The sequence below is a fragment of the Hylobates moloch genome, unplaced genomic scaffold, assembly GCF_009828535.3.
Source record: "Hylobates moloch isolate HMO894 unplaced genomic scaffold, HMol_V3 SCAFFOLD_4, whole genome shotgun sequence".
Taxonomy (NCBI): Eukaryota; Metazoa; Chordata; class Mammalia; order Primates; family Hylobatidae; genus Hylobates; species Hylobates moloch.
This window is the reverse complement of record NW_026652279.1, coordinates 156,778,009-156,800,106: the sequence shown is the minus strand read 5'-3', so window position 1 is coordinate 156,800,106 and position 22,098 is coordinate 156,778,009. Positions and strand designations below refer to the sequence as shown.

Here is a 22,098-nt window from a genome sequence, read left to right as displayed (position 1 = left end):
AGGAGGTTGTAAGAGATTAACATTCCAGTCAGAGAAAAATGTTGAGGTCTGAGATGTAAAGGAATTGAGAGAAGCTGGTGTTGCTACTGTGTAGATTGAAAGCATACGTTGTTCTTTTGTTATGGTGTACAGTCGAGGAGGTAAGGCTGGAGAGGCAAGCAAGGGGTCTGAATATACAGGGTCTTGTGAACAATATTTAATGCACTCATATCAGTAGAAGCTCTTGGCAACAGTGAAAAACCTGAAAGGCATTAAGTAGTGAAGTGACAGTGACATGCATTTTTTTTTTAAAGATCATTCTCCATTGTTGAGAATGGATTGTTGGTGGGGAGGAGTAGGTGTGGTGATATGTATTAGGAAATACAAGGTGAGAGATGTGAGATGGACTAGTAGGCTTTTGGAAGAAGTGGAGGCAGAGAAAATGGACATACTTGAATTATTTAGGAAGTACCATCCAGGTGCTGCTGGATTGGATAAGGTAGAGGGGAGATGAGAAATTGTCAAGGGTAACTCTCAGGGTTCAGCTGAACAACTAACTAACTGGTAGTGTCGATGCCATTGCCAAGAAGGAAAGGAGTAGAGGAGTTTATCCTTATTAAACTATAAGTTTCTTTAGGAGAGAGTTTGCATATCATTTACATGCATTCATAAACCTAATACATAGTAGGTGCCCACTAAATGTACAGATAGTATAGTACAGTGGTTAAGAGTTCAGACTCTTGGTCAGACAGATATGGGTGCAAATTCCACTTCCAAAACATTGTAGCTGTGTAACATAAGAAGTGATTTAATCTCTCTGTATCTGTTTTATCATCTGTAAAATTGATGTAATAGTAGTACTTGGCTTCCTAGAGTATTTGTGAGAATGCTGGCTATAATAATGATAATACTTAGTATTGGATAGCAAATGAGTTATTTAGTCAATTTTTAACTCATAAGCTAAAATTCAAATGTTGAGGACCTTCATGATCTGGCCTCTGCCTACACCCCTCTCTAACTCCATATCTGACAGCTGTCCCCCATATTTCACACCCTGTAAACACTGCTGTATTAGTCCATTTTCACGCTGCTGATAAAGACATACCTGAGACTGGGCAATTTACAAAAGAAAGTGGTTTAATGGACTCAACAGTTCCATGTGGCTGGGGAAAGCTCACAATCATGGCAGAAGGTTAAAGGCATGTCTCACATGATGGCAGACAAGAGAACTTGTGCAGGGAAATTCCCCCTTATAAAACCAGCAGATCTCATGAGACATATTCACTGTCACGAGAATAGCATGGGGAAGATCTGCCCTCATGATTTCATTACCTCTCACTGGGTTCCCCCACAACATGTGGGAATTGTGGGAGCTACAATTTAAGATAAGAATTGGGTGGGGACACAGCCAAACCATATCAACTGTGAATTTACCATTGCATAAGTATACTGCACTCTCACTTCCCTTGCTATATTCTCTTCACTTGGAATGTCTTTCTCTACTTTATCTCCCTGGAAAATTTTTATTAAGCCTTTAAGATTTTTAGTATGACTCCCTAAAAGAAGACCTGTATGATCCCTTCCTCTCCATACTCCAGCTTGATTAGGTGCTTCTCCTGGGCCCCATAGAGTCTTCTACATGCCTGTGTTTTGTCTGTATGTATGTGAACCCCTCGAGAAAAGACTTTCAGCTCTATAATCACAGTATCTAGCCTAATGCAGGTGGCAGGATTGAATAAGTGTTTATTGAACATATAAATACAGGGATAAATAAGTCTCTGATGCCGATAAATGTTTGGATTTTTATTAAGTAAATGTCATACTCTATACCAAGAATCAGCAAGTCCACCCACTGCTTGTTTTTGTAAATAAAGTATTTTGGGGACACAGCCATACTTGTTTATTCATATGTCATCTATGACTGCTTTTGTGCTGTAACGAGAGTGGAGTCACTGTGTCAGAAACTGAGTGGCTCACAAAGCCTAAAATATTTACTCTCTGGCCCTTTGCAGAAAAAGTTTTTTGACTCCTTGTAGGTAAATTACTTTCCATTAAGCAATGTTTGGAAAGGACAGATAAAGTTAGCAAAATGGATGTTTTTTCCTACGGCATATAAAAATGTGGCAGTGTTCCATTTTCTTATGTTTATTTTTCAAACAATCATATTTTGTTTAACACTGATATTTTTTAACTGAATAGGCTGGAGCAAGGTTTTATAAGATGACTGGCCTGGGTCCTTTGCCTCAAGCTCTTTATAATGGTGAACCCTTTAAACATGAAGAGATGAATATTAAAGAACTAAAAATGGCTGTTCTTCAAAGAATGATGGATGCATCTGTATATTTACAAAGAGAAGTTTTTTTGGTAGGTAAGCATTTATAAGAAAATACATGATGAATAATATATATAAATGATATTTTTTATTAAAAACTTATTTTAATGACAGAAGTTAATTTGGTAAAAAATTTCCATTCTGATCATTTCATAGTGATTTTTAAAATGATACTTTTAGCAGCTTAAGCCACGCCACCCTCCCTGTGCAGAGACTGTGGTGCAGTGGGACCCTTTACACTCCATGCCCAGGCAGATCTTCAGGAATCTGGAACACCCACTGTCCTCGATTAGGAGTTTAGGCTACCCTGCTCCCTCTGCAGAGAACTTGGAGCCAAGGAGGTTTCCCAGCTCCATGCCTAGGCACACCTCTAGACACCTGGTGGTTGCCCACTGTATTCTCCCTCAGTGTTGGTGCTTGTGCCTACCATTGGGGTACCTGTAGGCAGGCCTGCTGAGTCTGGCCCTGCCCATCTTGCCCACCATGTCTGAGCAGGGAGCCCAGAACACTGTGCACACCACAGATCAGCCCATTGCCTGAGACAACAGAGAGATTATCCCAGTAACAAGGATCAAATATGTACCCTGCCATGTTGGCCTCAGCTGGCTTTTACTCATAAGGGCTATCTACTAGCTTGTAGGTCAAACCACACAGCCCAAAGTAAAATCAGCTGATAGAAATGCATAGGACTATAGAAGCATCACTTAAGGAATTTCAAAATACAATTGAAAGCTTTATCAACAGACAGGACCAAGCAGGAGAAAGAGTTTCAGAGCCTGAAAACCAGTCTTTTGAACTAACCCAGTCAGACAAAAATAACAAAAAAGAATTTAGGCCAGGCATGGTGGTTTATACCTGTAGTCCCACCTCTTTGGGAGGTCAATTCAAGAGGATCACTTGAGCTGATGAGTTTGAGACCAGCCTGGGCAACACAGTGAGACCTCCTCTCTACAAAAAAACTTAAAACTTAGCCAGGTGTGGTGATGTGTGCCTCTAGTTGCAGCTGCTCGAAAGGCTGAGGCAGGAGGATCACTTGAGCCTAGGAGATGGAGGCTGCAGTGAGTCATGATCATGCCACTGCACTCTAGCCTGGATGACAGAGCAAGACCCTGTCTGAAAAGAAAATGAATTTTTAAAAATGAACGAAGTGTTCAAGAAATATGGGATTATGTTAAAGGAACCAAACCTACAAATTATTGGCATTCCTGAGAGAGAAGGAGAAAAAGTAAACAACCTGGAAAACATATTTGAGGGAATAATTCAAGAAAATTTCCCTAATCTTGCTAGTGAAGTAGACGTTCAGTTACAAGAAATTCAGAGAACACTGTGAGATACTATACAAAGTCAGCATCACCAAGGCTTATAGTCACCAAACTGTCCAAGGTCAGTGCTAAAGTAAAAATCTTAAAGGCAACTAGAGAAAAAAGGCAGATCACATACAAAGGGAACCCCATCAGACTAACAACAGACTTCCCAGTGGTCTATTTTCAGCATTCTTAAAGAAAAGAAATTCCAACCAAGAATTTTGTATCCTGTCAAACTAAGGTTCATAAGTGAAGGAGAAATAAAATCTTTCCCAGACAAGCAAGCACTAAAGGAATTCATTAGCACTAAACCGGCCTTACAAGAACTCTTTAAGGGAATGGAAGAATGGTACAAAAACACACTTAAGTACATAGCCCACAGACCCTATAAAGCATCCACATCATAGAAACTGAAAAGTAGCCAGCTAAGAACTTCACATAGGATAAAAACTTCATGTACCAATATTAACCTTGAATATAAATGGCCTAAGTGCCTCACTTAAAAGGCATAGAGTGGTAGTTGGATAAAAAACAAGACCCATCTGTCTGCTGTCTTCAGGAAACAGCTCAAAGTAAAGGGTTGGAGAAAGATTTATCATGCAAACAAAACAAAACAAAAGCAGGGATTGCTATTCTTAGATAAAACAAACTTGAAACCAACAATAGATAATTATAAAGTGTTCAACAAGAAGACTTAACTATCCCAAATATATATGCACCAACACTGGAGCACCCACATTCGTAAAATAAATACTTCCACACCTATGAAAAATCTTAAGACAGCCAAACAATAATAGTGAGAGACTTCAACTCACCCACTATTATTGAACTAACCCAGTCAGACAAAAATAAAAAAGAATTTAGGCCAGGCATGGTGGTTCATGCCTATAATCCCACCACTTTGGAAGGTCAATCCAAGAGGATCGCTTGAGCTGAGGGGTTTGAGACCAGCCTGGGCAACATAGTGAAACCTCTCTACAAAAAACTTAAAACTTAGCCAGGCATCATGGTGTGTGCCTGTAGTCCCAGCTACTCAAAAGGCTGAGGAAGGAAGAAGACAGCAGACAGATGAGTCTTATTTTTTATCCAACTTGCCACTCTGTGCTTTTTGAGTGAGGCATGTAGGCCATTTATATTCAAGGTTAATATTGGTACATAAGGTTTCGAGCCTGTCATGAAGTTCTTAGCTGGCTCCTTGCCATTTCTATTGTGTGTTAGACACTGACAGTGTTAGACAGATTATCGAAGCAGAAAACTAACAAACTCTGGACTTAAATGGACACTGACCAGTTGGACCTAATAGACATCTACAGAACATTCCACCCATCAGCCACAGAATATTTATTCTTTTCAGCTGCACACAGAGCATACTCCAAGATCAAGCACATGCTTGGCCATAAAGTAAGTCTCAATAAATTTTTTAAAGTCAAAATCATACCAGTCATACTCATGGACCACAGTAGAATAAAAACAGAAATCAGAACTCAGAGCATCTCTCAAAACTACATAATTACATAGAAATTAAACAACTTGCTTTTGAAATCACTTTTGGGTAAATAGTGAAATTAAGGCAGCAATAATAAAAATTCGAATAAATGAAAACGAACAACATACCAAGATCTCTGGCATGCAGCAAAAGCAGTTTTAAGAGTTATAGTGCTAGCCATCTATCTCAAAAATTTAGAACTATCTCAAAATAATGACTTAACATCACACCAAGAGGAATTAGGAAAAACAAGAATGAACTAACCTCAAAGCTAGCAGAAGAAAAGAAGTAACTAAAATCAGAGCAGAACTGTACAAAATTGAGACCCAAAAATTTATACAATGAATCAATGAAACCAAAGTTAGCTCTTGGAAAGGACAAACAAGATTGATAGACCACTAGCTAGATTAACAGAAAAAGGAGAAATGATCTAAATAAGCACAATCAGAAGCAACAAAGGTGACATTACAACTGATCCCATAGAAATACAGAAGATCCTCAGAAGACCTCTATGCACACAAACTGGAAAATCTAGAGGAAATGGATAAATTCCTGGTCTCCCAAGATTGAATCAGGAAGAAATTGACACCCTGAACAGACTGATATTGAGTTCCATAATTGAATCAGTAATAAAAAACCTACCAACCAGTAAAAGCCCTGGACCAGATGGATTCATAGCTGAATTCTGCCAGATGTACAAAGAAGAACTGTTACCAATCCTACTGAAACTATTCCAGAAAACCAAGGAGGAGTGATTAATGCCTCCCTAACTCATTCTGCAAAACCTGTTATCCTGATACCAAAACCTGGCAAACATGCAATGAAAAAACTACAAGCTAGTATCACTGATGAACATAGATGGAAAAATCCTCAACAAAATACTAGCAAACTGAATCCAGCAGCATACCAAAAAATTAATTCACCGTAATCAAATAGGCTTCACTCCTGGGAAAGGTTGGTTCAACGTTAACAAATCAGTAAATGTCATTCACCACATACACAGAATTTAAAACAAAAAATGTGATCATTTTGACAGATGCTGAAAAAGTATTCAATAAAATCAAACATCCCTTCATGATAAAAACCCTCAACAAACTGCAAGGAACATACCTCAAAATAATAAGAGCCATCTATGTCAAACCCACAGCCAACATCATACTGAACAGGCAAAAGTTGGAAACATTCTCCTTGAGAACTGGAACAGGAGAAGGATGCCCAGTCTCACTATTCCTATTCATCATAGTACTGGAAGTCTTAGAGCAATCAGGCAAGAGCAATAAATAAAAGGCATCCAAATAGTAAAAGAAGTTCAGTATCTCTCTTCACTGATGATATGATTCTACACCTAGAAAGCCCTAAAGACTCCACCAGACAACTCCTGGAACTGATCAATTACTTCAGTAAAGTTTCAGGATTCAAAATTAATGCACAACAATCAGTAGCGTTTCTATAGACCAATAACATTCAAGCTGAGAGCCAAATCAAGAATGCAGTCCCATTTACAATAGCCATACACACACACACACACACAAATAAAATACCTAGGAATACAGCTAACTAAGGAGGTGAAAGATCTCTACAAGGATAATTACTAAACACTGCTGAAAGTAATCATATATTATACAAACAAATGGGTAACCATTCCATGCTCACAGATTGGAAGACTAAATATTGTTAACATGGCCATACTGCCCAACACAATCTACAGATTTAATGCTATTCGTATCAAACTGCCAATGTCATTATTCACAGAATTGGAAAAAACTATTCTAAAATTCATATGGAACCAGAAAAGAGCCCAAATAGCCAAGGCAATTCCAAGAAAAAGGACAAATCTGAAGGCATCATATTGAGAGGTGACAACGTGCTGGTGGCCCTTGCTCACTCTCAGTGCCTCCTCACCCTGGGCGTCTGCTCTGGCCATGCTCGAGGGGCCCTTCAGCCTGCCACTGCACTGTGGGGGCCCCTCTCTGGGCTGTCAGAGGCTGGAGCCGGCTCCCTCTGCTTGCTGAGAGGTGTGGAGGGAGAGGTGAGGGCGGGAACCAGGGCTACGCACCACGTTCACGGGCCAGCGTGAGTTCCAGGTGGGCGTGAGCTCGGCGGGCCCTGCACTGGGAGCAGCTGGGCGGCGCTGCCGACCCGGGCAGTGAGGGGCTTAGCACCCGGGCCAGCAGCTACAGAGGGTGCGCCGGGGCGGCACTGTGCTCGAATTCTCGTGGCCTCATCTGCCTCCCCCTGGGGCAGGGCTTGGGACCTGCAGCCCGCCATGCCCGAGCTTCCACCCCACCCCCACCCCGGCGCCGTGGGCTCCTGCACAGCCGGAGCCTCGCCAACGAGCGCTGCCCCCTGCTCTGCGGCGCCCAGTCCCATCAACTGCCCAAGGGCTGAGGAGTGTGGGCGCCAAGGCGCGGGACTGGTGGGCAGTACCTGCCGCCCTGGTGTTGGATCCACTAGGTGAAGCCCTTGGGCTCCTGAGTCTGGTGGGGACTTGGAGAACCTTTATGTCTAGCTAAGGGATTGTGAATACACCAGTCAGCACTCTGTGTCTAGCTCAAGGTTTGTAAACACACCAATCAGCACCCTGTATCTAGCTGGAGGTTTATAAATGCACCAATCAGTACTCTGTGTGTAGCTCATCTAGTGGGGACTTGGAGAACTTTGATGGCTAGCTCAGGGATTGTAAATGCACCAATCAGTACCCTGTCAAAGTGGACCAATAAGCTCTCTGTAAAACAGACCAGGTCTCTGTAAAATGGACCAATCAGCAAGATGTGGGTTGAGTTGGATAAGGGAATAAAAGCAGGCTCCCCGAGCCAGCCGTGGCAACCCGCTTGGGTCCTTTTCCACGCTGTGGAAGCTTTGTTCTTTTGCTCTTTGCAATAAATCTTGCTGCTGCTCGTTCTTTGGGTCCGTGCTGCCCTTAAGAGCTGTAACACTCACCGTGAAGGTCTGCAGCTTTACTCCTGAAGCCAGCAAGACCACCAATCCACCAGAAGGAAAAAACTCGGAACACATCCGAACATCAGAAGGAACAAACTTTGGACACACCATCTTTAAGAACTGTAACACTCACTGCGAGGGTCCACAGCTTTATTCTTGAAGTCAGTGTGACCAAGAACCCACCAATTCCGGGCACAATATTATCCAACTTCACACAATACTACGAGGCTACAATAACCAGAGCAGCATGGTACTGGAACAAAAATAGACACATAGACTAATGGAACAGAATAGAGAACCCAGAAAGAAAGCCACAGACCTACAACCATTTTAGCTTTGAAAAGTTGACGAAAATTAGTGGGGAAAGGATCCTCGATTCAATAAATGGTCCTAGGATAGTTGGCTAGCCATATGCCAACAAACAAAACTGGACCCCTACTTCTCACCACATTCAAAACTTAACACAAGATGGATTAAACAGTTAAACGTATAAGACTTTATAGGAATTCTAGAAGAAAACCTAGGAAACACCATTCTGGACATCAGTCTTGGGAAATAATTTATGGCTAAGATCTCAAAAGCAATTGCATCAAAAACAAAAATTGACGAGTGGGACTTAAGGGCACAGCAAAAGAAACTTGCGACAGAGTAAACAACCTACAGAATATACAGAAAAATTCACAAACTATACATCCGACAAAGTTCTAATATCCACAAGTAGCAAATAAATCAAGCAAAGAATAAATAACCCCATTAAAAAGTAGGCAAATGACATTAACAGGTACTTCTCAAAAGAAGACACACAGGTGGCCAACAAGCATATAAAGAAATGTTCAACATTACTAATCCTTAGAGAAGTGCAAATCAAAACCAAAAGGTGACACCATTTAGAATGGCTGTTATTAAAAAGTGAAACAACAGATGCTGGCCGGGCTGAGGAGGAAAGGGAACGCATATACACTGTTAGTGGGGATGTAAATTAGTTCAGCCCCTTTGGAAAGCAGTTTGTAGATGTTTCAAAGAACTTAAAACAGAACTACCATTCAACCCAGCAATCCCATTACTGAGTACATCTCCAAAGGAAAATCTTTCTACCAAAAAGACACATGTATGTTCATTACGGCACTATTCATAATAGCAAAGATGTAGAATCAGCCTAGGTGTCCATCAGTGGTGGATTGGTTAAAGAAAATGTGGTGCATATATAAACCATGGAATACTATGCAGCCATTAAAAATGAAATCATGCCCTTTGCAGCAACATGGACTCAGCTGGAGGCCAAGCAAACTAACACAGAAACAGGAAACCAAACACTGCATGTTCTCTCTTATAAGTGGGAGCTAAACATTTGGTACTCATAGACATAAAGATGGCAGCAAGAGACACTGTGGACTTCTAGAGGGGAGAGGGAAGGAAAAAGTGGGGGAAGGGTTGAAAAACTTATCTGGTACTATGCTAACTACCTGGGTAATGGGATCAGTCATAACCCCAACTTCAGCATTACATGATACACCCATGTTGTAACCAATCTGCATGTGTACCCTCGAATCTAAAAAGCAGAAATTCTTAAAAAATATATTTAATTAAATTTGTCTTAGGCATAATTGCATCTAAAGTTGCTTAATTGGAAAAAGTTGTAATTTTTACAAGAAAATGTATTGTAATAATTCTAAATTGCTTATTCTTTATTTTTGATTAATCTTTATGTTATCTGCATAATTTTTGAAACATGGATATAAATTGCCTATATTATCTAAATAACATTTTTATTATTTTAGGGCACATTAAATGATCACACGAATGCAATTGATTTTCTAATGGATAGGAATAATGTTGTACCCCGTATAAATTCTTTGATTTTGCATACTAACCAGCAGTACCTCAATTTAATATCTACGTCAGGTAAAATAATCTTGTACTGTTCTGCAAATACTTATTGAGTAGTGAATGCTTTATTTATATTTAACATTTAATTTGAAATTTTCCAGTAACTGCTGATGTTGAAGATTTCTCCACTTTCTTTTTCTTGGATTCACAAGATAAGAGTGCTGTAATTGCAAAGAACATGTATTATTTAACCCAAGACGGTAATAAGCATATTTTATTTACCTGAATTCTTAAAGTGATAGAAACTTGTAATCTTCATAAGGCAGTTGTATAATAAATTTTAACATGTTGCTATTTTTGAGTAGAGGCCTAGATTTCAATTTTAGAGTTTGTAAATTTTTAAATATTTAACGTGTGCTGAGAAAACAATGCCTTCTATTCTAACTTTATCTTGTTATTTTTGCCTTTTTTTAAATAAACTATTTTCACCTTTTTAAGAAAAGAATAAAATCTTTTCAGTACTGTGTAAACTATCTTATAATGTATAAAGAAAAGTACAATGACCAGATCAGAGAAGATAATAATTCTTCTGCATTCTGATTAAATAACATGCAGATATTTCGCTTAAGGTAGGGGTTACAACGAGAAGAGAGGAGACCAAGATAGTAACACACTTGGGAAAAAGGATTTAGCCAAACTGAGAAGTCTGCAGTGGGACCATAGATTTGTTAGGGTACAACTAACTATTCAGATAGATGAATATAATTCAAATTTGGTTGGTTTTTGTTTTGCTTTGTTTTGTTTGGCCTGCTTTGCTCTAGAAATAAAAACAAGAGCCAATGAGTAAAAGATTAAAGAAGGCTGATTTTGGTCTCAGTAGAGAAGTGGTAATTTTCTAACAGTGGGAGTTCATTAAATGGATAGAATGAACTACGTTGTAAGGGGCAAACTTTTATATAGGAGAGAGATTTAAAGCAAAGGCCACACAACCAGTTATTGTAAATGCTGTAGATTAAATCCGAGTTTCTACCAGATGGCTCCTGGATTACTGTCTAACAGATTCCATGATTTTATGTTCATAAAGGAGTCTGGCTACATATTGCTGTTTTCTATATCTACTAATAAGCTTGATTGTTAATGGTTTTACATATATGTGAGATATAAATTTTTTTTTTTTAACAAATGTAGCTAGAAGGCAGATTTGCTTACCAACACTGGGAGCTTTATATAAGCTTATATAATGAATTACTCTTCTAACTGGAAGCTTTATATAAGCTTGTATAATGAATTACCCTTGTAGCATTTTTATATGTAATTTTATATGTATTTATTTATGTATATATATGTACACGCATATATACATTCACACATAAAATTTTAACAATCTTTGCTTATTTTCAGAAATATTATTTTAATATTTTTTAATGTGTTAACTGCAAATGTTTCCCTGCTTTTGTTTTATTTAAAAAAAAAAGTTAATTTGAGTAAACTGTTTGAAACTTTCAGATGACAGTGTAATTTCTGCAGTCACTTTCTGGATTATTGCAGATTTTGATAAGCCTTCTGGGAGAAAACTTCTTTTTAATGCATTAAAGCACATGGTGAGTGCCTAGATAGTCTTACTAACAATTTTAATTTATTTCAATTTAAGGAAAGCAATATGAAGAACATACATTAACTATTTTCCCCTCCATGTTAATGTTTCAGTTAAGTAGACTAAGGAAGGAATTCAGATTTAGTCTTCATGTAAAACAGGTAACTCTGCTCAGGAAAAGAAAAACCTACCTGTTTTCTGTGACTCGTGACATATATTCTCTGGTAGTCCTTGTGATCAGACATACACATACCTCATATCGATTACAAATAGGATATTAAACAAAGTAAATAACTCTAGACCCTACCACCACTTCAGTGACCCGAAATCCACTATTTACCAACAATAGCTAGTAATAGCAATTTTTGGTCACATAATTGAGCAGCACTTTCTTTCCCTGATTGTTTAAGAAAAACTAAGTAAATTTATCTCCCTGAAGAATATTTTAAGCCTTAAGTCAACATTAAATTTCTTGTTATTGATTATAAACCAGTATACTTCAAAAGGATACATTTCTGTATATAAAAGTAGTCTTTCATAACTGTCTGTATTTCTAAGTTAATATATAAGTTTATCTAGATAAAAAATACTTAAGAAATATAAACCAAAATATTTTATGAAATTGTTTTTATATTAGCTAAGTATAAATTTATTGCTGTATAACAAATTACCACTTGGTGGTAAACAGTGAACATTTATCTTAACAGTTTCTGAACAGAGTTTAGGAGCAATTTACCTGAGTGGTTCTACCTTAGATTCTCTTATAAGGCTATAGTTAAGATTTTGGTTATAGTTGCAGTGATCCGAAGGCTTCACTGGAGCAGGAGGACAAGCTTCTAAGATGACTCACTTACATGCCACTGTGGGAGTCCTCAGTGTTTCACTGGCTTTTAGCAGAGTGCTTCATTCCATTGCCACATAGACCCGTTTTTGGTGTTAAGTGCCCTCACAACGTGGCAGCTTCCTTTTTCCAGAACAAGGGTAAAGAGATAAAGACTGAGCCACAATGTCATTTATAATCTAGCCTCAAAAGTTACACACAGTATTTTCTGTTTGTTAAGCAAATAACTTCTGTTCAGTATGAAAGGTGCTTTACAGGGCATGAATCCCAGAGATGGGGATCATTGGGGCCATCTTGGAGACTAGCTACCATGTTAAGAATAAATAATACTTCTTAAATTAAACATTTTTATTTCATATTAGACCATGTCAGAATGCATTTGGGCTTTACTCAGTAGCCTGCAGACCAGAAAATTTCAAAAAAAAAAAAAAAAAAAAAAAAAAAAAAAAAAAAGCTGTTTGGGATCTATTACATCTATTGGGAGAAATTAATTAACTTTTGCCTGCTGTTTCTTCTCAAGCAGTTCTGGGTGTGTATATCCTTTGAGAGGCTCACAAACTCCCTTTGCCCAGTTGTTACAATGTATCTGGCAGATAACTTTCTCTTGATTTAGTTGCTTCTTCTATAACTTTCAGAAGTGCTATCTTTTTAATAATTGTTTATTCCTTATAGATGGGTGATTATTTTCATTGTCCCAAAGATTTTCAAAACCCAGGTATCATTAGAACCACAAACTAAAAACACTGTAATATATGAAGTGCAATAATCATGATGACAAGAAATAATTTTGGATCCCAAAATGCTATCTGTTGGAAATATAAAAATTGAAAAAAGATAGTCATTGTTTAATGAAATCATCATTTCATTGTAGTTTTTCTTTCGCCCAAGTATTTTACATTTTTTCTGGTTATTTATCACATGTTCCTTATAGAAAATCAGAAGTACATAAAATCAAAGACTAACAAGGAAGAAAAAGTGATCACCCATAAAACCTATTTTAATGTTTAGGTGTATTTCCTTTCTGGGTTTTTTATATTTATTTTTACATGGTTGAAATTATCACTTACAATTTTATCAAAATTGTTTTCTTATAATGTTAAACAATGTTGTGTCAACAAGAATTCAAATGGATACATAATAAACTGTCTACATGGAAATATTTAGTAACATTGAAAATTCAGGTGGTTTTGTTTTTGCTACTGTTGGTATTAATGCAGTCATAAATAATTTTGAATGTGTAGCTTATTATTACCTCTGGGAACAGTTTATTAAAAATGACTTTGTCTCCACTAAAAATACAAAACTAGCCGAGCGTGATGCCACATGCCTTTAATCCCAGCTACTGGGGAGGCTGAGGCAGGAGAATCTCTTGAACCCAGGAAGCGGAGGTTGCAGTGAGCCAAGATCGTGCCATTGCACTCCAGCCTGGTTGACAGAGTGAGACTCCATCTCAAAATAAAAGAATATGCTGAGCCAGGCATGGCGGCTCATGCCTGTAATCCCAGCTAATCACGTGGCTGAGATGGGAAGATTGCATGAGGCCAGGAGTTCAAGCCCAGTCTGGGCAACATAACAAGACTCTGTGTCTAAAAAAAATTTTTTTAAAACGATTAGACAGGTGTGGTGATGCATGCCTGTAGTCCCAGTTACTTGAGAGGCTGAGGTCGGAGGATCACTTGAGCCCAGGAGTTTGAGACTGCTGTGAGCTATGATCACACCATTGCACTCTAGCCTGGGTAATAGAGTGAGACCCCATTAATTAGTCAGTGAAGAAAAGAACGTACTGAATATAAGGGTTGTTAACATTTTTAGACTCCTGATAATTTTTAACAAATGACTTTTCAAATGGCTGTTAATTTTCATAGTTTTTGAGAGGATCTGTCACATCACAGTGTTGAAAGCCTTGATTTTTGTTATACCTGATTCTTTCTGCCAATTTAAAAAACAAAGATAGTTTCTTTTTTTAAATTATTATTTGTTTTTTTTTGTTTTTTGTTTTTTGTTTTTTTTTCGAGACAAGGTCTCACTCTGTCATCAAGGCTGGAGTACAATGGTGTGATCTCAGCTCACCACAGCACCCAACTCCTAGGCTCAAGCAATCCTCCTACCTTAGCCTCCCAGGCAGCTTGGGACTGCAGGTGCATGCCATCACACCCAGCAAATTTTTGTATTTTTTGTAGAGACGGGGGTTTTGCCATGTCATCCAGGCTGGTGTCACAATCCTGAGTTCAAGTGATCCACTCGTCTCAGCTTCCCAAAGTGCCGAGATTACAGGCGTGAGCCCCTGTGCCTGGCCAAAGATGGCTTCTTATTTGTATTTATTTGATAAGTAGTTATAGGGAAAGTTTTTCTTTCAATATGACTTTATTTTTAGCTTAGATTCTGGGGGTACATGTGGAGATTTGTTACATGGGCATATTGTGTGATGCTGAGGCTGGAGCTTCTAATGATTCTGTTGTCCAAGTATCAAACATAGTACCTGATGGGTAGTTTTTCAACTCTCGTGGCCCCCCTTTCTCCCTCCCCATCCCTTTTTGTAGTCCCCAGTGTCTACTCACATATTTGTGTCCCTGAGTATCCATTGTTTAGCTCCCACATAAGTGAGAACATGCAGCTTCTGATTTTCTGGTTTTGTGTTAATTCACTTAGAATAATGGCCTCCAGCTGAGCCAGTGTTGCTGCTCATGATCTCATTCTATCAATCAACGTGTAGATTGATTTCAATTTGCACATATTGTGTAGTATTCCATGGTGTATATGAGTCACATTTTCTTTATTCAGTCCACCATTAGTGGGCACCTAGGTTGATTCCATGTCTTTGCCATTGTGAATAGTACTGTGATAAACATGAGTGCAGGTGTCTTTTTTGGTAGAATGATTTATTTTTCTTTGGATATATACCCAGCAATGGAATTGTTGGGTCAAATGGTAGTTCTGTTTTTAGTTCTTTGAGAAATCTCCAAACTGCTTTTTACAGTGGCTGAACTAATTTTCATTCCCAGTGTGTTTAGGCATTCCCTTTTTCTCTGCAACCTTGCGAGCATCTGTTATTTTTTTGACTTTTTAATAATACCAATTCTGACTGGTATGAGATGGTATCTCATTGTGGTTTTGATTTGCATCTCTCTGATGAGTAGTGATGTTGAGCATTTTTTCATGTTTGTTGGCTGCTTGTATGTCTTCTTCTTAGAAGTGCGCATGTCCTTTGCTCACTCTGTAATGGGGTTGTTTTTGTCCTCTTGATTTGTTTATGGAAGATTTTTCTGTATTTACTAGCCAGTTATGTTTCTTTTTTGAGTAAGTATTTTTCTGTAACTTCGTGTAGTGCTCTTGGGGAAAAAAAAATTCACAGTGTGAATCTCTACCCAGTATTCTGTCCTTCCAAATGGGAGAGGCATGCTAACACTGCTTCCTATCCACTATCTGGAAAACAGCAACAACAACAACAACAAAAACACTGTCACCACCTTTTTTTTTTCAACTTTTAAGTTTAAGAATATATGTGTGGGATGTGCAGGTTTGTTACACAGATAAACGTATGCTATGGTGGTTTCCTACACAGATCATCCCATTGCCTAGATACTAAGCCCCGCATCTCTTAGCTATTCTTCCTGATGCTCTCCCTCCCCACACCCCCCACCCCCAACAGACCACAGTGTGTGTTTTTTATGCCATTTTGTCCATGTGTTCTCATCATTCAGCTCCCACTTAAAAGTGAGAATATGTGGTGTTTGGTTTTCTGTTCCTGTGTTAGTTTGCTGAGGATAATGGCTTCCAGTTCCTTCTGTGTCCCTGTAAAGGATGTGATTTCATTCCATTTTATGGCTGCATAGTATTCCATGGTGTATATGTACCACATTTTCGTTATCCAGTCTATCATTGATGGGCATTTAGGTTGATTCCGTGTCTTTACTATTGTGAATAGTGCTGCAATGAACATACACGTTCCTGTATCCTTATAATATTTAATGGAATGATTTATATTCCTTTGGGTATATACCAAGTAATGGGATTGCTGGGTCAAATGGTAATTTTGTTTTCAGTTCTTTGAGAAATCTCCAGACTGCTTTTCACAGTGGCTGATCTAATTTTTATTCCCACTGTGTTTAAGCATTCTCTTTTCTCTGCAACCTCGCCAGCATCTGTTCTTTTTCGGCTTTTTAGTAATGGCCATTCTGACTGGCATGAGATGTTGTCTCATTGTGGTTTTGATTTGCATTTCTCTAATGATCAGTGATGTGGAGCTTTTTTCCCTATATTTTTTGGCCACATGTGTATCTTCTTTTGAGAATAGTCTGTTTATGTATTTTGTCCACTTTGTCGTTTGTTTTTTTCTTATAAATTTAAGTTCCTTGTAGACTCTCGATATTAGACCTTTGTCAGATGGATAGATTGGAGAAATTTTTTTCCCATTTCATAGATTATGTGTTCTCTCTGATGATAGTTTCTTTTGCTGTGCAGAAACTCTTTAGTTTAATTATTAATATATCCCATTTACCAATTTTTGCTTTTATTGCAATTGCTTTTGACATTTTTGTCATGAAATCCTTGCCCATGTCTACATCCTGAATAGTATGGCCTAGATTTTCTTCTAGAGTTTTAATAGTTTTGGGTTTTACATTTAAGTTTTTAATTTATCTTAAGTTAATATTTGTATAAGGTGTAAGGAAGGGGTCCAGTTTCAGTTTTCTGCATATGGCTAGCCAGCACTTCCAGCACCATTTATTAAATAGGGAACCCTTTCCCCATTGCTTGCTTTTGTCAGGTTTGTCGAAGATCAGATGGTTGTAGGTATGCGATCTTACTTCTCAGTTCTCTGTTCTGTTCCATTGGTCTATGTATCTGTTCTTGTACCAGTACGATGCCATCTTGGTTACTGTAGCCTTGTATATTTTGAAGTTGGGTAGCGTGATACCTCCAGCTTTGTTCTTTTGTCTTAGGATTGGCTTGACTATTCGGGCTCTTTTTTGGTTCCATATGAATTTTAAAATCACTTTTTCTAAATATGTGAAGAATGTCAATGTTAGTTTAATGGGAATAGCTTTGAATCTATAAATTACTTAGGGCAGTATGGCCATTTTCATGATGTTCATTCTTCCTATCCATGAGCATGGAATGTTTGTGTCCTCTCTGATTTCCTTTGAGCAGTGGTTTGTAATTCTCCTTGAAGAGATTCTTTACTTCCTTTGTTAGCTATATTCTTAGGTATTTTATTCATTTTGTAGCAATTGTGAATGGGATGGCTCTCTGCCTACTTGTTGGTGTATAGGAGTGCTAGAGATTTTTGCACATTGATTTTGTATCCTGAGACTTCGCTGAAGTTGCTTATCAGCTTAAGCTTTTGGGCTGAGATGATGGGGTTTTCTAGATATAAGATCATGTTATCTGCAAACAAAGATAATTTGACTTCCTCTCTTCCTATTTGAATACCCTTTATTTCTTTCTCTTGCCTGATTGCCCTGGCCAGAACTTTCAATACTGTGTTGAATAGGAGTGGTGAGAGAGGGCATCCTTGTCTTGTGCCAGTTTTCAAGGGGAAATGCTTCCAGCTTTTGCCCATTCAGTATGATATTGGCTGTGAGTTTGTCATATATGGCTTTTATTATTTTGAGGTATGTTCCTTTAATACCTGGTTTATTGAGATTTTAACATGAAGGGATGTCTCATTTTATCAAAGGCCTTTTCTTGATCGATTGAGATAATCATGTGGTTTTGTCTTTAGTTCTTTTTATGTGATGAATCACATTTATTGATTTGTGTCTGTTGAACCAACCTTGCATCCTGGGGATGAAGCCAACTTGATCCTGATGGATAAGCTTTTTTATGTGCTGCTGAATTTGGTTTGCTAGTAGTTTATTGAAGATTTTTGCATTGATGTTCATCAATGATACTGACATGAAGTTTTCCTTTTTTGTTGTATTTCTGCCAGGTTTTGGCATCAGGATGATGCTGGCCTCATAGAATGAGTAAGGGAGGAATCCCTCTTTAATTTTTTGGAATAGTTTCAGTAGAAATGATACCAGCTCTTCATTGTACCTCTGGTAGAATTCAGCTGTGAATCCATCTGGTCCTAGGCTTTTTCTGGTTGGTAGGCTATTTATTACTGCCTCAGTTTCAGAACTTGTTGTTGGTTCTGATGTCCTGTATCATTGCTGATTGTGTTTTTTGGATTCTTCTCTCTTTCTTCTTTATCAGTCTAGCTAGTGGTCTATTTTATTACTTTTTTCTAAAAACACGTCCTGGATTGGTTGATTTTTTTTGAGTTTTTTGTGTGTCTAACTCCTTCAGTTCAGCTCTGATCGTGGTTTCTTGTCTTCTGCTAGCTTTGGGGCTTGTTTGCTCTTGGCTCTCAAGCCCTTTTAATTGAGATGTTACGTTGTTAACTTGAGATCTTTCTAGCGTTTTGATATGGGCATTCAGTGCTATAAATTTTTTTATTAACACTGCTTTAGTTGCATCCAGAGATTCTAGTACATTGTCTCTTTGTTCTCATTAGTTTCAAAGTACTTCTTGATTTCTGCCTTAATTTCATTATTTACTCAAGAGTCATTCAGGAGCAGGTTGTTCAATTTTCATGTAGTTGTGTGGTTTTGAGTGAATTTCTTAATCTTCAGTTCTAATTTGATTGTGTTGTAGTCTGAAAGACTGTTATGATTTCACTTCTTTTGCATTTGCTGAGGAACGTTTTACTTCCAATTATGTGATCAATTTTAGAGTAAGTGCCATGTGGCAATGAGAAGAATGTATATTCTGCTGGGTTTTGGTGGAGATTTCTGTAAATATCTGTCAAGTCCACTTGATCCAGAGCTGAGTTCAGGTCCTGAATATCTTTGTTAATTTTCTGTCTCGGTGATCTGTCTAATACTGTTAGTGGGGTGTTAAGGTCTCTCACTATTATTGTGTAGGAGTCTAAGTCTCTTTGTAGGTCTCTTAAGAATTTGCTTTATGAATCTGGGTGCTTCTGTATTGGGTGTATATATATTTAGGATAGTTAGCTTTTCTTGAATTGAACCTTTTACAATTATGTAACGTTCTTATTTGACCTTTTTTTAAAGTCAGAAACTAGGATTGCAACCCCTGCTTTTTTTCTGTTATCCATTTGCTTGTAAATTTTCCTCCATGTCTTTATTGTGAGCCTATGTGTCTCTTTCCATGTGAGATGGATCTCTTGAAGACAGCGTGTTGATGAGTCTCCACTCTTTATCCAGCTTGCCATTCTTTGTCTTTTAATTGGGGTATTTAACCCATTTGCATTTAAGGTTAGTATTGTTATGTGTGAATTTGATACTGTCATCATGATGCTAGCTGGTTATTTTGCAGACATGTTTATGTGGTTGATTCATAGTGTCACTGGTCTGTGTACTTCAGTGTGTATTTGTCATGGCTGCTAACAGTTTTTCCTTTCCATACTTAATGCTTCCTTCAGAAGCTCTTGCAAGGCAGGCCTGGTGGTGATGAATTCCCTCAGCATTTGCTTCTCCTTCACTTATGAAGCTTAGTTTGGCCAGATACGAAATTCTGGAAATTCTTTTCTTTGGGAATTCTTTAAGAATTCTTTTCTTTAAGAAATGAATTGGAAATTATTTTCTTTAAGAATGTTGAATATTGGCCCCAATCTCTTCTGGTTTGTAGGGTTTCAGCTGAGAGGTCTGCTGTTAGTCTGATGGGCTTCCCTTTGTGGATGACCTAGTCTTTCTGTCTGGCTGCCCCCTAACATTTCTTCTTTCATTTCAACCTTGGAGAATCTGATGATTATATCACTTGTGGTTGATCTTTCATGGAGTATCTTACTGGGGTTCTCCTCATTTCCTGAATTTGAATATTGGCTTTTCCTGCTAGGTTGGGGAAGTTCTCCTGGATGATATCCTCAAGTATGCTTTTCAGCTTGGTTCTGTTCTCCCTGTTTCTTTCAGGTACCCCATCAGTCACAACTCCTTTTACATAATCCTATAGTTCTCAGAGGTTTTGTTTGTTCCTTTTCTTTTTTCTTTAATGTGTCTACCTGCCTTGTTTCAGCAAGATAGTTTTCAAGTTCTGAAATTTTTCCTCTGCTTGGTCTATTTGGTTATTGATACTTGTGGTTGCATTGTGAAGTTCTCATGTTTTGTTTTTCGGCTCCATCAGGTCATTTATATTCCTCTCTAAACTGATTGTTCTGGTTTACAGCTCCTGTAATGTTTTATCATAGTGCTTACTTTCTTTGCATTGGGTTAGAACATGCTCCTTTAGCTTAGCAAAGTTCCTCGTTACCCACCTTCTGAAGCCTACTTCCATCACTTCAGCCATCTCAACCTCGGCCCAGTTCTGTCTGCTTAGGGGAGAGGTGTTGCAGTCATTTGGAGGAGAAGAGACACTCTGGCCTTTTGAATTTTCAGCATTTTTGCTTTGATTTTTTCTCATCTTTGTGGGCTTATCTACCTTTGATTTTTGAGATTGCTGACCTTTGAATGGGGTTTTTCTGGGGTCCTTTTTGTTGACGATGATTTCGTTGCTTTCTGTTTGTTTTTAACAGTCAAGCCTCTCTTCTGTAGGTTTGCTGCAGTTTGCTGAGGGTTCACTCCAGACCCTAGTTGCTTCTGTTTTTCCTGTATCCAGAGGTATCACCAGTGAAGCTGCGAAACAACAAAGATGGCAGCCAGGTCCTTCTGGAAGCTCTGTCCTAGGCGGGTACAGACCTATTGCCAGCCCAAACACACCTATAGCAGGTGGCTGGAGACCCTTGTTGTGAGATCTTATGCAGATAGGAAGAAAGGGATCAGGGACCTGCTTAAAGAAGCAGTCTGGCTGCTTGTTGGTAGAGCAGGTGTGCTGTGTTGGGGTGGATCATTTCTCACCCAGACTGTTTGGACTCTTCAGAGCCGGCTGAGTGGAACAGCTGAGTCAACCGAACTGCAGAGATGGTAGCCGCTCCTGCCACTGGGAACTCTGTCTCAGGAAGAGATCAAAGCTCTGTCTTTATAATCCTGGCTGGTGTGGCTGAAGCCTCTGCAGGGAGGTCCTCCCCAGTGAGGAGCAATGGATTGGGGTCCTGCTTAAAGAAGCAGTCTGTCTGTGATTGGGTAGAGCAGCTATGCCCTGTTGGTGGGGGAGCCTTCCTTGTCTGGAGTGTTTGGACTCTCCAAAGCCGGCAGACTGGAACAGCTGAGTCGACCAATCCGCAGAGATGGTGGCCACCCTCCCCTGGAAGCCCTGTCCCAGGGAGAGATCAGAGCTCTGTCCTTATAACCCTGGTTGGAGTGGCTAAAGCTTCCACAGGGATAAGTGTATTTTTTGCATCTAAATAAGTATGTCCTTTTCATATATGATCTATTTATTATTCATTTACTGTCTAAGTATTTGAGTGACTATGTTCTCTCTTCTGGGGCTATATTAGTTTACAATATTAAGATCTTTTCTCTTGTGCAGGTTAAATTTTAGCAGGGGTAGCATGCATAGGGAGACAGACAATAAGTGATAGACATATATGTAAATTGAGTTACATGTCAAGAAGCTGAGAAATGCTATGGAAAAAGAAAAAGAACTGGGTAAGAGAAAATCAGGAGCAGAGAGTCAGGTTGCAGACAGATTACAATTTTAAATAAGGTTGGCAGGATACGCCTCATTGAGAAGATGACATTTCAGCAATGACCTGAAGGAACTGAGGGAATTAACAATTCAAATACTGAGGGAAAATATATTCCCACCAGAGTGTCTAGCTGATGCAGAGGTTCTAATGCAAGAACATACTTTAAGAAGACAGCAAAGTGTACGGCTAGAACACAGCAAGGAGAGAGATGAGATAACAGAAGAATGAGG

At 38.6% G+C, this 22,098-nt stretch overlaps 1 protein-coding gene across 5 annotated transcripts in view; it reads left to right on the top strand.

The window, feature by feature from the left end:
* UGGT2 (UDP-glucose glycoprotein glucosyltransferase 2) overlaps positions 1-22,098 on the top strand; it is a 233,570-nt gene that overhangs the window by 93,734 nt on the left and 117,738 nt on the right. For all 5 annotated transcript variants that reach the window (XM_058438019.1, XM_058438016.1, XM_058438017.1 and 2 more), the window contains 4 exons: positions 2,179-2,343; positions 9,820-9,943; positions 10,030-10,128; positions 11,375-11,469. In XM_058438019.1, the coding sequence (XP_058294002.1) occupies positions 2,179-2,343; positions 9,820-9,943; positions 10,030-10,128; positions 11,375-11,469 (483 nt within the window). The remainder of the gene's footprint in view (positions 1-2,178; positions 2,344-9,819; positions 9,944-10,029; positions 10,129-11,374; positions 11,470-22,098) is intronic.